This window comes from Grammomys surdaster, unplaced genomic scaffold (assembly GCF_004785775.1).
Source record: "Grammomys surdaster isolate TR1022 unplaced genomic scaffold, NIH_TR_1.0 62, whole genome shotgun sequence".
Classification (NCBI taxonomy): Eukaryota; Metazoa; Chordata; class Mammalia; order Rodentia; family Muridae; genus Grammomys; species Grammomys surdaster.
In genome coordinates, this window is record NW_021604564.1 from 351895 (window position 1) to 367973 (window position 16079).

General features: G+C 52.5%; 1 protein-coding gene across 6 annotated transcripts in view; it reads right to left on the reverse strand.

Annotated features, from left to right (window-relative positions):
* Window positions 1-16079, reverse strand: part of Dpp9 (dipeptidyl peptidase 9) — a 34503-nt gene that overhangs the window by 4390 nt on the left and 14034 nt on the right. For 3 of the 6 annotated variants that reach the window (XM_028762420.1, XM_028762405.1, XM_028762436.1), the window contains 12 exons: window positions 15078-15251; window positions 14835-15003; window positions 14573-14686; window positions 13525-13653; window positions 12191-12252; window positions 9792-9892; window positions 8649-8826; window positions 8365-8527; window positions 5173-5252; window positions 4024-4176; window positions 3597-3732; window positions 52-197 (listed from right to left, as the gene is read on the reverse strand). In XM_028762420.1, coding sequence (XP_028618253.1) covers window positions 52-197; window positions 3597-3732; window positions 4024-4176; window positions 5173-5252; window positions 8365-8527; window positions 8649-8826; window positions 9792-9892; window positions 12191-12252; window positions 13525-13653; window positions 14573-14686; window positions 14835-15003; window positions 15078-15251 — 1605 coding nt within the window. Of the gene's footprint in view, window positions 1-51; window positions 198-3596; window positions 3733-4023; window positions 4177-5172; window positions 5253-8364; window positions 8528-8648; window positions 8827-9791; window positions 9893-12190; window positions 12253-13524; window positions 13654-14563; window positions 14687-14834; window positions 15004-15077; window positions 15252-16079 lie in introns of all 6 variants that reach the window. The other 3 variants (XM_028762396.1, XM_028762415.1, XM_028762429.1) reach the window with 1 other exon arrangement.

Below are 16079 nucleotides of genomic sequence, written 5' to 3' on the forward strand. Positions count from 1 at the left end.
GTGAGAGCTGCAGGGGTGCTGGGGGCACGGCCTGGGCCAGGCCACACCCACCTGTGGGCCCCCATAGACGAAGAGCACAGTGGGGTGCTTCCTCCCAGGCTGCAGGGTGTGCGGCTTGTAGATCATACCATAGAGCTGCACATCCGCACGGGTGTGGAAGTGAAAGATCTCAGGGGGCACATAGTCCGGGGGGCAACCTGAGAAAACAAAAGTGCTGTGTGGAGTGGCTGGTGAGACCGTGCCCACTGCAAGACCTGGCCCGTGGACCTGCTTCTGCCCAAAAGATGATCTTGGGGGAGCAGTATGGGGGGCACCACAGGGGTTGAGCAATCTCTATGGCCAGAAACTTGCCCAACCCCCGCCCAGGGTTCCTCACCACCGGGCTCTGGCCACTGTGGGGAACTGGAGTCCAGTGGAAGCCAATGATGGCTTCAGAGCAATGTGCACCCCCAACCATGGCTGCCCTGAGGTTTCCCTGCTGTTTCTCAAGGACTGGCACACAGCCACACTGGTCACCTGCCCAGGAGGACCAAGATTTTCCTAAGACACAATTTCTTTAGGTAGCCCATGCTGGCTTGGAACAAAACTTATAATCCTCCTGCCTCCATGTCCTGAGGGCTGGGATGACCACACTTGGTGTGGTGGTTTGAAAAGGTTTGGCCCTCAACAAACAAACAGGTGTACAAATACTTGCCAGGTAGTGGCAGCATTAGGCAGTGAGGCCTTGTTGGAGAAACTGTGTCATTCTTGGGGTAGGTTTTGAGGTCCCCTATACTCAAGCTGTCCCTAGTATGGCTCACAGTATCCCTCTGCTGCCTGTGAATCAAGATCTAGAACTCTCAACTCCTCCAGCACTATGTCTCCCTGCACACCGCCATGCTTGTTCTCATCAAGATAATGGACCAGGCTGGAGACAGCACTGCCACTTAAGAGCACTGGCTGCTCTTCCAGAGGTCCTGAGTTCAATTCCCAGCAAACACATGGTGGCTCACAACCATCTGTAATGGGGTCTGATGCCCTCTTCTGGTGTGTCTGATCACAGCAACTGTGTACTCACATACATAAAATAAATACATCTTTAAAAAATGAAGAATTGAAGCTCTGAACTTGTTGAGGTGGTCATGGTGCCTTTTCACAGCAATAAATCCCTAAGACATAACTTGGTACTAGGGACTGGGGTGTTGCTGTGACCATGCTTTTGTTTGGAGGGGTGAGGGTTTAGGGACTTTGGATGCAGGGTGATATTAGAACACAGAAGATAGTGGTGCTGAGAGCGCTCTGAGCGGTGGGGCCTGGTCAGGAGGATTCAGAGAAGAATGTCAGCGTGTGGCCAGATGCTCTTCTTCATGACACTTTGGTTAAGCGTGTGGCTGATTTTTGTCCTTGTCTGAATAGTCTGCCTTGAAGTTAAAGTGAAGAGCTTTAGATTAATTGTATGGCAGAGGAAATCTCAAGAGACCTAGTATAGACTCTGTTGTGTGATTACTAGTGTTCACTCTCATTAAGAGTGTTTTCATGAGAAGGAAAGCTGAGCAAGGAGAAATACAAAAGGAGAAAGGGGGCACCAAAAAATTGGAATTGAGCTAAATCTTTGGCCGGAGAAGAAAAAACAAATTAAAAAGATTAATCTCAGGCCAAGATCCCACCCAGCAAAGCCTCCACCTTGTGAGAAGGACTTAAAGGACAGGGTCCAGAAATGGCACACAGCCACACTGGTCACCTGCCCAGGAGGGTCCAGGTGTGGTGGTGGTTGTGGTGGTGGTGGTGGTGGTGGTGGTGGTGGTGGCGGCGGCGGCGGCAGCGGCGCAGGCCTTTAATCCCAGCACTCTGGAGACAAGAGGCATGCAGATTTCTGAGTTGAAAGTCAGCCTGGTCTATAGCAAGTTGCAGGACAGCCAAGCTTAGGCAGTGAAGGTAACCACTGAAAACAAGAAGCTGGTGAAGATGTAATTGAATAAGGATGCCATGTTCCAGCCCCAGCAAACAGTAAACTTGGCAACTTGGGCCATCTGGTTCTGTGTTCAGTCAAGGATAGAGAAAGAAGCTACGCAGTCTCCCCCTGCAGCTAAGGAAAGCTGCCGAAGCCAAGGGTGCGGCAGGGGTGTCCTTGTTTAGAGGCCCAGAGAGGCCACTGTATGACACTGTGAAGGAAAAGCCTGGAATGCTCTGGAGGCCCCAAGAGGTTAGAGACACCAGAGCCATGGGATATGTGCTGAAGAAACCTGCTAACAGAGTATGGAGCCAGCCTAAGAGAAAGAAGAGAGTGTGCTGCAGTCAGCAAAGCTGGAGAGAGCATAGCCTTTGACATCAGACGTGGTGATGCCGTGTGTGGAGTTCTCAGTTTTTTCAGTCTTGCTTTGGTCCAGCATTTCCTCACTATTCTCCCATCCCTGTACACTTTGGATGGAGATGTAGATCCTGTGCCACGGTATGTTAGAAGGAAGGGTCCTGCCTTTTTATTTTGATTTTATAGGTGATTATAGTTAAGAGATTGCATGAACCTCAGAAGAGACTTTGAACTTTGGACTTTCTAACATTGTTGAGACTGTGACAGATCTGGGGACCTTTGAAGCTGGACTAAATGCATTTTGCATAATGTCATGGCTATAAGCGTGTGGGGGCCAGGGAGTGGAATGTGGTAGTCTGAGTAGGTTATGACCCCGTAGACTCATGGATTTGGATGCTTGACCTACAGGTGTGGCACTATTAGGAGATGTGTCCCTGTTAGAGGAAGTGTGTGTGTGTCACTGTGAGGTTTCTATGCTTCAGCTATGCCCAGTGTGGCTCACAGTCTCCTGTTGCCTGTGGAGGTAGCACTCTCAGCTTCTCTAGCACCAAGCCTGCCTGGACGCTGCCATGTTTCCCACCATGATGACAATGGCCTGAACCTCACAACTGTAAGACTTGCCTTGGTCATAGCATCTCCTCACAGCAATGGAACACTGAGTAAGATACATGGGTTCGAGGAATGGAGGTGGGGCTTCTGATACACCCGAATTCTACCACTGAGCCCCTGCCATTCTTCTAGGTCTTTCCAAGGCATGCTCAGGACAGTGAGTTAACAAGTACTCAAAGTCCTGTGTACTGAAACTGAAACTCAAAGCTCTGCAGACAGAGTTGCAGTGGACCTCAGGCTCCAGTGATTTCTCAGAACACGTTTTCTTTTTCTGAGGCCCCTCTGGTAACTGACCCTGTGCTCCCTGTCAAAATTACAACTTCCACAGGGCAGTGGTGGCACACGCCTTTAATCCTAGTCCTCCAGAGGCCGAGGCAGGTAGATCTCTGAGGTGGAGGCCAGCCTGGTCTACAGAGTTCCAGGAAAGCTAGGGCTACACAAAGAAACCCTGTCTCAAAAAACAAACAAACAAACAAACAAACAATCACAAAAAACTCCTACAACTTCAAAACATCTGGTCTCAGAGGCACCGTCACAGAAATTACCCCAGGGTGGCAAGCACACTGAGCCAAGAGAGGCGCAGGAACCCCTCTACCTGAGATGACTATTCCCCATGTGTGCACCTGTCTCTGGGAGCCCGTTGTCTACCTTGCCCTTCCCCCTGGCTGGTGGGCCAGCTCCCTGAGACCACACTACTCACTGGCCGCCTCCATCATGCTGGCCCAGAAGCGCGGTTGCTTGTGCAGCGGGTCATCATCGGGGCCGCTCAGCTTGTACACATGCACGCAGGGCGGCGTGCTCACACTGCTGTAGTGACTCACGAACATGTCGAAGTTCTGCTGGCCGCAGGGTGGCACTCAGTGTACAGGAGCAGGCTTCTGCCTTCCCAAGAGACACCATACAGCCCCACCCACCTGTGGGTCATTGCCACACCGTGTGCAGATCATGAACCTGCCTAGTGAGGCCCATCCCCAGGCTAGAGACCCAGGCCTCACTGTCAATGCACAGGCATCAGCCTGATTTCTAGAGAGTGTTAAGAGGCTAAGGGCTGTGCACTGGATCCAGGGAGCAGCCTCCTCACACTCTGGTTCTCCTGGACCCTGGGAGGCTGGGGCGGGCATGCACACCTGACTCATGGAGCAGCTATGGGAGAAGCCGAGTGTGGTGAGTCGCACGATCTCGCCTGCCGACTCGTAGCTGACCACATAGAGGTGGTGTTCCAGGGGCGTGTCCTTTGTACCTTGAAAGTACACCAGCTTCGCCTGCTCGTTGACCCAGATCTGTAGGCGTTGGGGACCTCTGTGACCAGTGTGCCTCAGTCATACTTCCTCCCTTCCAACTCCAGGCCAGTGCCAGCACATCACATCAGACTGAGAGTGCAGCATGAGGGGCAGGCCACTGTAGGTCCCATGGACGCACCCAGGGGAGAGAAAGCATGCCCAGCATGCACAAAGCCCTGGGTTCCATCCCCAACACCACATATGCTAGACATGCTGGAGCATGCCTAAACCTAGCACTTGGGAGGACCAGGGTTCAAGACCACCCTCAGCTACATAGTGAGGTCAAAGCCAGCTTGGGCTCCATGAAACTCTTGCTGAAACAATAGAAATAAAAAATAAAAAGATATCTAACTAACAGTTTTATTCTGAGGCTGAGTCTGGCTGTGTAGCCGAGGCTAGCCTAAATATGAAGGTTTTTCCCTCCTCAGCCCCTAGAACTGGAATGATAGGCCCATCAACATTACTCTTTTCAGAATTTGAAAATGGTTTAGTCCCATTTTCCCCTTAGTTCTAGAGCAAAAGGTTCAAAGCCACATGAGGAAGCCCTATCTATGGCAATACAGGTGCGGATGTGGCCACACCAGTATGGGCGATCAGAGCATTTCCCAGTGCGCGTAGCTGGGGTAGGGCTCAGGGGGAAAGTGCCTGGCACTCATGAGGACCCTGGTTCCACACCCAGCAATGCAAAATTAAAAAATGAAAAAAATTCAGAAATACACAAAGCAGATTTAAAAGTCTTTAACTTGAGCCGGGCAGTGGTAGCGCATGCCTTTAATCCCAGCACTCGGGAGGCAGAGGCAGGCGGATTTCTGAGTTCGAGGCCAGCCTGGTCTACAGAGTGAGTTCCAGGACAGCCAGGGCTACACAGAGAAACCCTGTCTCGAAAAAACAAAACAAAACAAAACAGCAGAAGAGCTGAGCACATACCCACCCTCTACGTTACTAGAATCTACTTTCCTATTGATAACCCCGAATTAGGTAGGGAGGATGGGGTACCTTGGAGCCATGCCTCGACAAGACCTCCCACTCGCCACTGGTCAGGGCGACCTCCTCCTTGATGGGGCACTTAAACTCATCTGTGAGAAAGGAGAGCAGAGGTGAGGGATGCAGGAGGGACAGGCTCAGTTGACTGAGGCCAAAGGAAGCCTGCTCATGGCTGGGTGATCAGTTTGGCCTAAGAGGCCACCAAGTGGGGACCTGTCTGGGAGGTTCAGGGGCCAGTGGGGCCTGTCCCTCCTAGTGGGGGCAACCCAGCACTCCCAGAGAACAGCCAGAAAGTGGCCTTTCTAACGTACAGCAGGTGTGGCATGTGACAACTGGCCACTTCTCACTCGATCATCCTGGGCCACCAGAACCAGGCTTGTTCCAGGAGATTAGGTAGGAGTGAGCACACCACACTCCCAACACTCAGGAGAAAGAGGCAGAAGGATCTCTGAGTTCTGGACCAGTGGCTACATAGTGAGACCCTGTCTCAAGAGCAAACCTAACAACCACAAATAGAACCAGGTTCTGTTTCCTGGGGGCCTGCTAGGTTAACAGGTCTGGGCCTGCTTCTGAGACCCAGCTAGACAGAAACCAAGCATGTACACATCAGATGTGGCCTGGGGTGACAAGAGGATGTCCTGTGATGTTCTTGTGGTTTAAGGCCACCAGGAGATCTACCACTGCCCAGGCCCTGCACCCACAGGTTCCACCCACACATTAAGCTGCTGCTGTGCTTGTCAAGAGCACAGGGTCTCAGTGGCCCACTTGTCGGCTGTCATCACAGCCACAGACCTCCTAGACACACCCCATCTTCTTGTGTCCTCCCAAAGCTGCCCTCTTCCCCATCCTCACCAGCTACCTGTCTTCACTTTTAATTTACTTCAGGTGTGCATCAGTGCACGCAGTGCCTGCAGAGGCCAGAAGAGGACATAGGATCCCCAGGAACTAGAAGTACAGACAGCTGTGTTCCACCCAGTGACTGCTGGGAACTGAACCCTGGTCCTCTGCAAGAGCAGCCAGTGTGCTAACAGCTGAGTCATATCTCCACCCCTGGCCCTTGCCTCCCCTTCTCTCGATTTTAGAGAGGGTTTCATGTAGCCCAGGCTGGCCTCAAGCTCACTAAGTAGCTAAGGATGACCTAGAAGTCTGGACTCTGGCATGTTGTAATGACAGACAGGCCAGCTCACATGGTTTCTGTGGCACTGTGGATGAAGCCCAGGCCTTCCTGTGTGTCAGGAGGACACTGTACCAACTCAGCCCCAGCCTAGGCTAGCCCTTCTGAATCTCCCTTCCTTTTCCTCAGTTTTCCCTTGCTCACTCAGCTGCCGTCACATCATGCCAGGAGGCACATGATGGAGTCTGAGCAAACCTGCAGGGGTAGGCACCCTGGCATCTGGGTCTCAGGCTGAGCAACCATGAGTTGAAGGCAAGTGTCTAGGAAAAGCTCCCTGAGTTCAGTGGTGGCGCCCAGCAGGGTACACAGAGTCACTGCCAGGAGAGACATGGAGACAGAGCCCTGGCCAGCACCTGAGTCACTCAGTGCCAAGTAGCGAGGACATGAGGCACACCAGGTCCTCAGAGATGGCATGCCAGTCACTCTGTGCCCTGAGCCCACGGCTGCCACAGCCTGCTGTGGCACCATGTGGCATTTCTTAACTGTGGTGCTTACTGAAGATGACCTGCCTTCAAGGAAGGCTTGAACATTCTCTGGGGACGTGTAGCTTTCACAACTTGGGGAGCCGCAGCATGCAGCAGGTAAAGCAGGAATGCTGCTCCCTGGATGTAGCCTTTGGAGGCTGGGTCTGTGCAAAGGCCCTGTGGTACAGGACACAGCTCCATTGCACAGGCTGAGACCTAGAACAGCTGAGCAGTGCCCCCGCCCGGGGGTCAGCTGCCATTACGCCAGGAGCCAGGAATTGTCTCCTAGAAGCACCGTCTACCACGTCAAGCCACGGACTCCAAAACGCACTTCGATCCCCTCTTCGATGAGCCCTACATTCTCTGTGCCCCCAACTGGATCCCAAGTTGTCCTTAGTACCACACACCTATCCCACTGGGACAGCTCTGGCTTTGACTGTAGCCTGATCTGATGCTCCTTGCCCTGATCCCCACAGAAACCCAAATAGTCACTTCACACTGATGGAGAACAAACTGCTTCCTGCTTCCTTCCTGGTCACAGCCCAGGCCCGAGTCCTGTTTGCAGCCCATGCAGACACCGTGTCCCCATTCTCTTTGCCACTTGACTTTCTCTATGTCCCCCATGGCCAGAGACGCCATCTTTCATTGCCCTTGCAATATTGAGCCTCTAGTCTCAGCTGCAGGAGACCGGGGTCACAGGTGAGCAGTACCGCATGCCATGTTCCTTCTCAGACAGCCTCACCTTGGCTCCTGGAGCCGACTACTTTGGCCAAGGCCCAGAGTATCTGAAGCTCTGCAGCCACATGGCTGAGGCTGGGACACGTCAGAGCCAACGGGCAAACAGAAGTGAGCTGCACTCCAAGAAAAGAACGAGATGAAACTAAGTGCAGGTGACACACAGTGGCACGCAGGGGCCAACCTCTACTGCCCTGGTGGCAGCTCTTAGGTCTCAAACCTGGGTGTGTGTGGGAGGGCTGACTGAGGTACCCATTACCATATTAAAGTAGATGCTGGAAAGAGCGCCCACCATCCCAGCTCACTACTTGTTTCAGGCCCCCTGGCCAGCATGCCCTGCCTCTTCAGTTGCCCCCCCCCCCATTCCTCTGGCCTCAATATAACTTAGCCATTTTGGCTATGCCAGTCTCTTGGCCCAGGCTATCCCTCTTGCTCTGTGTCTCCTCTCTTGTGCGCCCTCCCTCTGTCCTCACACGACCTAGCTCAGTCTGGTCATGTTTATCCCGGACTCTCTTAGATGTACCTGCCTCTGGCTCTGCTGTCCCCTCTATCTACAACCAAGTTTTTCCTCCTCATCCCTAAAAACAGTCATGTCTGTCTGTCTTTCCTTCTCTCTCTCTCTCTCTCTCTCTCTCTCTCTCTCTCTTTCTTTCTTTCTTTCTTTTCATTCCATAGCAAGGGCCCGGCTGCATAGGCATTTAGGAAACCCCACCTAGCCAATCAACAAACGTGTAGCTTACGGTTACCAATGGCACAAGGGCAGGGTGGGTCAGGGTACAGCTACTCCTTCCTCCCCACCACAGCCTCATATGTGACGGAGGCTCTGCTCACCTTCTGTAGGGGTGAGGGGTTCCGTCCAGTCATAGTTGTTGGTCTTAAGGTCCACAGTGACCCTGTACAGGTGGCAAAAGCCAGTCTTGCACTCGTTGGCACGGAGGAAACAAAAGTCCTGCTGGCCCTCGGCCTGAGGGAATGGGTGGAAGATGTCATGGACCTGTGGGGACAGATGATAGAGTCAGAGAACTCTACAGCTGACCAAGGCCCTGAGCCCACCCCAGTGTGACACTGGGGACCTGGATGTGGGGACAGTGGGGCATCCTGGTACTCCCGCTTACGTTAATCCAGACATTGGTGACTTCTTCATAAATGACAAAGGGCTGCACATTCTTGGGGATGGCTCTGGCAGCCGCTTGCCGCTGGGCCTCACTCTCAAGGGTCGGGATAAAGAGGGCAGGGGGGAGGAGGACAAGCTGGAGCCGTTGCTGGGGACGGTCCAAGAACATGGCCCAGGCACTAGAAGAACAAGAGAGAAGGCAGTAGGAGGCCGCAGATGCTGGCTGGGGACACAGGAGCCAGCCTTGCTGGAGTCAGCCCAAGCCCAACCAGGGTATGGAGGAGGCCTAACTATTGCATGATCTCAGGGAAAGATTAAATAAAGCTCTAGTGACAACAATCCACATGACTTAGGCCTGGGACAGTATTCTCAAATGGGACAGAGAGTTTTGGTTTTTTTTTGGTTTTTGTTTTTTAAAGGTAGGATCTTTTATGGCTGAGGATGTCTTTGAACTCTTGACCTTCCTTGCCTCCATTTCAGTGTTGAAATGACAGGTGTGTGCCATCACGTCCAACAATAACAAAATGGACTCCTATTCTATTCTATTCTATTCTATTCTATTCTATTCTATTCTATTCTATTCTATTCTATTCTATTCTATTCTATTCTGGTGCTCGGCATGATCACGAGGTCTCATGTAAAGCTACACCATGGCTCTCCACCCAAACCTTTTAAAGTTTTTGTTTTGAAATAGTTTTGACATGGCCGTGTATCTGACATCCCAGGAGTAGGAAGGTAGAGGCAAAAGGATTAGGAGTTCAGGGATAACCTTGGCTACAAAGCAAGTTCTAGGTCAGCCTGGGCTACACAGCAAAAAGAAAGATGAGGAGGAAGTGGTGAGGAAGGCTGTTTGTCTCTGCATTCTGTCCCAACTGTGAAGAACTCGGACCCCAAGAGCTCAGAGGTGTTCCATCATCCTGTCTGTGGCCTAGTATTTACTTCTACCCTGGGCTACCTGGGATTGCCCCACCCTCGGGACTTTGGTCAGACTGACCTGACACCTGAGTCTCCCTCTTTGTCTCCTCCCAGCTAGGAGGCTGGGAGGGGACCCTGAGGGAAAAAAGTAATGGCTGGAGGGCACTGAGCTCCACCCTGGTGGGGCCCCAAGTAGCCTCCAGGTATTTGCCATTCCCAAGATACTTACTATCTGCCATCCCGTGTCCAGCCAGCCCGGGCAATGTACTCCACTCTGGGAAAAAGGGAGCTGAAAGGCTGTACCAGTTCCTTCTCGCAGCTTGACACGATCTAGAGAAATAGGAGCACATGCACATCACCACAGCCTCACTGATCTCCAGCCTACTGATGGTTAATGCACAGCACCCACATGGTGTCTAACAGGTTGGGAATGACAGTTTCAGGAGCTCTGACGCCCTCTTCTGGCCCTCATGAGCACTGTGTTACATGGTGCATGCATATGTGGACAATCATACACTAAAGTAAATAGCCAGGTGTGGTGTTTCATGCCTTTAATCCTAGCACTGGGGAGGCAGAGGCAGGACCATCTCTGTGAGTTTGAGGTCAGTCTGGTCTATATAGTGAGTTTCAGGACTCAAAGAAAGACCTTGTCTCAAAAAAAAAAAAAAATCAAAATAAATAAATCATAAAGGAAGGAAGGCAGGCAGGCAGGTAGGCAGGCAGCTGTCTGAGGTATAAGAGGTAAGGTGGAAGTCACGCTGGATCAGGAATCCTAATCTAACATGTTATATCACACAAGGGAGAGATGCAATGAGACAGACACACACACAGACAGACAGACAGTCTCTCTCTCTCTCTCTCTCTCTCTCTCTCTCTCTCTCTCTCTCCACTAGAACCTCAGGACAGGTGGTCATCTGAGCTGTTGGGACAGACCCTGTCCAGCCCTGGGAGGGAGCCAGGCCTATCAACACCCATCTGTATGGCTTTGACAGGATCTCTGCTCTCAAAGCCACTGACCTGTGTCTTTCTGCTGTGGTGACAGCTCCTTGGGGGTGGGGTGGGGTGGGGACGACACCACAGCAGCACACTGCACTCCCTGGCACATACGAATGCGAATGGTCCTAGAAGCACCTGTCTCTGCCCTGAGTCACCCCTGGAGAATTGAGGGTCCTGGGCAAGCTGAGCAAGCAGGTGATGGAGAGAAAGGGCAGCGAGGTCACCAGTCCACTGCAGCTCAGCTGCTGCAGCCCACACCCACCCAGCTCAGGAGCCCGTGTGTCACAGAGGCCTGGGTGTGGCTGACACAGAGCAGTAACTGAGCCCTTACTGCATTTACAGCCCCAAGTTCAGTTCCCAGCACCCACAGGGTAGCTTGTGTCTTCCTGTAACTTCAGTCCAAGGCCTCCGATACCCTCTTCTGGCCTCTATGGGCATTGCACTCATATACATTTTTTTAAAAAAGGAAAAAAAAAAAAAAGCCGGATAGTGATGGCACACGCCTTTAATCCCAGCACTTGGGAGGCAGAAGCAGGCTGATTTCTGAGTTTGAGGCCAGCCTGGTGAATTCTAGGACAGCCAGGGCTACACAGAGAAACTCTGTCTCAAAAAACCAAAAAACAAAAACAAAAACAAAACAAACAAACAAACAAACAAACAAAAAAACCCAAAGATATGGAGTCAATCTGATACCATTCTGGATGTTATCAAAGTTTTTTGCAAAAACTTGCTAGGGGGCAGTGGAACAGCTCCACAGGAAAGAACCCTGTCACCAAGCATAATGATCTGAGTCCCGAGGTCTAGTCTGACTGCTAGACCTCACAGGGTGGAGGGAGAAAGCTAACCCCCACAAGCGGTTCTCTGACCTTCACACACACAGTCTATTAACCTAAGAACTAAATCCCAGGGGCTGGAGGATGGCTCAGCAGTTAAGACCACTGACTCCTCTTCCACAGGTCCTGAGTTCAATTCCCAGCAACGACATGGTGGCTCACAACCACCTGTGATGAGATCTGATGCCCTTTTCTGGTGTGTCTGAAGACAGCTACAGTGTACTCATATAAATAAATCTTGAAAAAACAAAAATACTTAAAAAAAAAAAAAAAAAAAAACTAAATCCCTAGGGACCACACTCCTGAAGCTGTACAAAATGCCTGCCTGATAGCCTCAAAAGCAAGCACCACATCTCCTCGGGCCCAGGAGCTGCCTCAGTGACTTTCAGTGTCACATACCCTTGGTGACCTGCGGGATTTGGACTGGGGGAAGGTGCATCAGAGCAGCGGATGGGCCTACAGAGGCAGGTGGACGCACTCACTAGAGACTTCTTATCGGGGCCATGCTGGCCTTGCTGCTGCGCACACACTCTGAGTTGCAAGGCCTTACTCAGTGCCTCTAAGTGAGCAATGCAAAGGAGGAGGAGACAGAGAAGGATCCAGAACAATGCCTGGCCCAACATGAGGCAACCTGGAGACTGGCACACAGGCACTGTGCCCCAGTGTTCTGGGCTTGTGGCCACCATGGGAGATGAGTGAGGCCAATTGGCTGCACCATGCACATGACACAGAGAGTAGGCTAGCTGCACACAGCCTCACTCATTCCTTGTGCAAACTTCCCCACAAGCTGGGCTCTTACTTTGCCCTGATGGTCGGTCTGGATCTCAGCCAGCTTCAGGGCAATCTTGGGATTCTTGCTGCCTGTGGAGGGGAGGGGAGAAGGCCAGGTGAGTGCCAGGCTGTCAGAGGCTGCCCTGGCCAGGGACTGTGTGACTGCACCTGTAAGAGGTGGCACGGCTCCTCTTGGGCATGACACAGTCTTCAGGGCAGGGATAATCTGACCAAGGGCCTGGACCACACCCATAACATGGGGTATAAGATATGTTACTTTGTCACCTGGGAGCACAGGCCAGGTTATGACAAGAGCTGGAACAGGAACAATATAACACATAAGAAACACAGCCTTGTCCCTGACTTTGTGTAACCAAGGAGGTAGGGACAGGAACAGGACATATCACCACATGTAGCCAGGCCCAGCCCTTGAAAGGGCCACAGGCTAGGACAGTCCACACTTCTAAGAGGTGGGATATAGCTGGAACTGTTTCCTTAGAGAGCTGGAAACAAATCTTGGGAGTTACCTGGAAGATGGCTCAAGCCCCAGCACAGGGTACCATGGGACATCAGACTGAGTCTTACTTTCCACATTTGTTAATCATAGGCTAAATGTGGATCGTTCCCACAGATGTCCTGTACAGAGCCTAAGTCCTACAGAATGTCTCGGAAGGCTCACTATGTGTCTGCAATGGCAGTCTGGTGTTTTTATTTGTTTTTTAGAGATAGGGTCTCAGGTAGTCCAGGCAGATCTGGAACTTTCTACAAAGCAGAGGCTGACCTTGAACTCCCTATCCTCCTGACACTCCTCCTGCTGCAATGACAGGCGTGCCCCCACCACACCCAGTCTGTGGTGCTGAGGATGGACCCTAGGGCTCTGTGCACACCAAGCCTTAGTCCAAGGCCATTGACTCCATAGGTTTGCAGGCAGCAGGGCTGCCAGGGGCTACTGCTGGCTCAAGGCTTCTAAGGCCTCGAGACGTCAAAGAAACAGGGCTTATCTAGGAGGGCCAGTTTCTTCCAATCCCTCTACTTGCATTTTTGTTTTGACAGGTGTATACTATGCAGCCTAGGCTAGCCTGAATTCATGAGCCTCCTGCCTCAGCCTCCCGAGTACTGAGATGGCAGAATCTCCCATTAACTCAGCCTGCTTGTCTGTGGCTGTCCTGGCGTGTGCAGAGATGTGCCATTTGGTGGTTGGAAGACTCACCTTTCTGGACCTACCTAGAGGATCTGGGGCCACTGAGTTCTAGGAGCATGAGACCCAATAAAGCCAAGTGGAAGGGCCCTCCAGGAGCAGAACGGCACTAGCTGTAAAGTAGAGACCTCAGAGCAGCAGGTAGTGTCACCATGGATGCCCACCTGTCCTGGGGTAGCGGTAGGAATCCGTCTTCCTCTCCTCCAGGGCAGGGGAGGGCACATGAATGACCTCCACCTCAGATTCGTCCACTTCCTCATACAGGATGCGCAGTGTCTTGAGGCCTTCAGAGCCTAGTGGAGCACAAGGAAAAGAGTCAGGCTGCTTACTAACAACACACAGGAGCTCTGAGCCTCAGAGGGGTCAGACTGTTCCCTGAAACCATCCGCTTAAGCTCTAGCTGAGGTCCTGCTCCTGTGCAGTGCCTGTGAGGGAGAAACTGCACAATAAGGTCGGGGGAGACCCTGGGCCAGTATGACAGGAGTATTCATAGGACCAGGACACAATACCATGGGACATTAGAGGACATGGGGAGTGCGCTGTAGCCTTAGGAAAAGCCACATCTGTCATACTGCATCTCAGAACCAGAGGCCAGTGTGGGCTGATGCGCCTCTGCTGTCTATGCCACTCAGTCAGGGAGATTTTGTCGTGATAACCTGAACACACACACTCACATGCTCTGCAAGTACAAACACTGTAGTAAGGGGCTGGGGGCATGGAACAGCCCAGTGAAGGGCTGCTCAGAAATGGAGCCTGACCTAGAATGCCCTAGTGTAGCTCAGAGGTGGAGCCCCTGCCTAGAATCCTCCAGTGAAGGGCTGGGGGCGTGGTCAGGGGGTGAAGCCTTGCCTAGAACCCCAGTGAGTGGCTGAGGATGTGGTCAGGGGTAGAGTCTCCACCTAGATCCTCCCATTGAGTACCTGGGAGCATGGTCATGGGTGGAGCCCTTGCCTTAGACTTTTCCAGTGAAGGGCTGAGGATGTGGCTCTGCTGCCTATGGCTTACCCAGTGTTCTCTTTTCTCCAGTAATTTAATGGTTTATATGAATGGCAGGCCCAGGAGAGGCAAGGTCTTTGTCTTCTTCCTGTCCTGGGGAAACCCTGACATGGGTATTTAATGGATCCCTAAGTGTTGGTCCTGGGACTAATGGGGAGGTGTTGAGTCCTTAGACTGCAGTACAGTACTGAGAAGTGGGCTCCCTACCTTCCCTACCTTCCCAAGAGGCCGTGGGACACCACCAGCACCCAGTGAAGCGGTCAAACTCCTCTTGAATGACAAAGGTGGCCACACCTGCTGACTTGGGATTGTCCAGGACACTGGCTGAACCTGAGAAAAGGGCACACCGTGAGTGACACACAGGAGTCAGGAACTTATGAGCTAAACGCCATACATGGCTACAACAGCTATCTTCAAAACATGATGACATGACCAGGCAGACTGCCACCCCATCTCTCTGTTCATGCCCAGGCCTCACCCTGGTGACAGAAGGTGAGGCGCCGTTCCTCTCCAGTCTCGATGTTTGCCACCCACAGGTCACTGTTGTTGATGAAGGAAAAAAAGGCAGGGTCTGCGGGGCAGATCTTGGGGTCCATGCGTGGCCCAGAACACTGGGTCTTGATCTCCAATGGCTTCATCGGGGAAACCTGGGGACAGGAAGGTTGGGACAGTCAGGGCGCTGGCCTCATGTCCCTACCACAGGACACAGGTCGTGACTCACCATGAAGCCATTCTTGCCACCATCCCTGCAGTGGAACAGGCTGTTGCTGGCCTGGAACAGGAAGAGGCCACTTTCACTGTGGAAGTCATAAGATGTGATACCGAAGACGCCCAGGCGCTTGCGCTCCCGCAGCAGCTCCTCCTCTCGTGAGTAGACACCATGGTGGGGTGTGGCCTGGGGACACAGGGGACTCACTCAGATTCCCCATTGTGACATAGAGCATCTTATGATGTCCAGGAACTTGTGATGTCCCCACATCCCCATCCTGAGAACCTGCGGGGACATCCCAAACCCCATTCACGCCCTTTCAAACCCACAGCTGTATAGGTTCCATGCCCAAGGTTCTGCTAATCACCTACCCTGGATCCCCACTAGGGGTGGGGTGGGGGGAATCCCAGTGAGCAAGCTATCTGGACAGAATCATAAGGACATGGGAGGAGTCTGTTTGTTTGAGACAAGGTCTTGTGTGGCCCAGGCTAGCCTGGGATTCGCTACTTAGTGGAGGATAATTCTGACCTCACAGTCACCCTGTCTCCATCTCAAGTGCTGGGCTGGCAGGCATGCACAACACTGCCTGGCATGATGGGATGGAATCTCAGGCTTTCTGTGTGCCAACAGAGTGCTCCATGCAATAAGTCTCAGGACTGAGCTTGGGTCCAGCTCAGAGCTAGGGTGTGGAGGCAAAATGTGAAAGCCTGAGGTCCAGTCCCAGCACCATGCTGTGCAGAAGGCTACCCAGGAGCGATCGAAATGGGCCTGAGTGGGCAAGATGGGCAGGACTTGGGAATGCCTCTGTGATGTGTTATTTTTTCCCTCTGAGAGACCCCAAGGCCTTAGCACATGCTGGGTGAGGCTTGACACTAAGCTGCAGTCTTGTGCAATGTTTACAGCCAGAGTACTGCCACACCAGGGAGCACTGCCACACCAGGGAGCACTGCCACACCAGGGAGCACTGCCACACCAGGGAGCACTGCCACACCAGGGAGCACTGCCACACCAGGG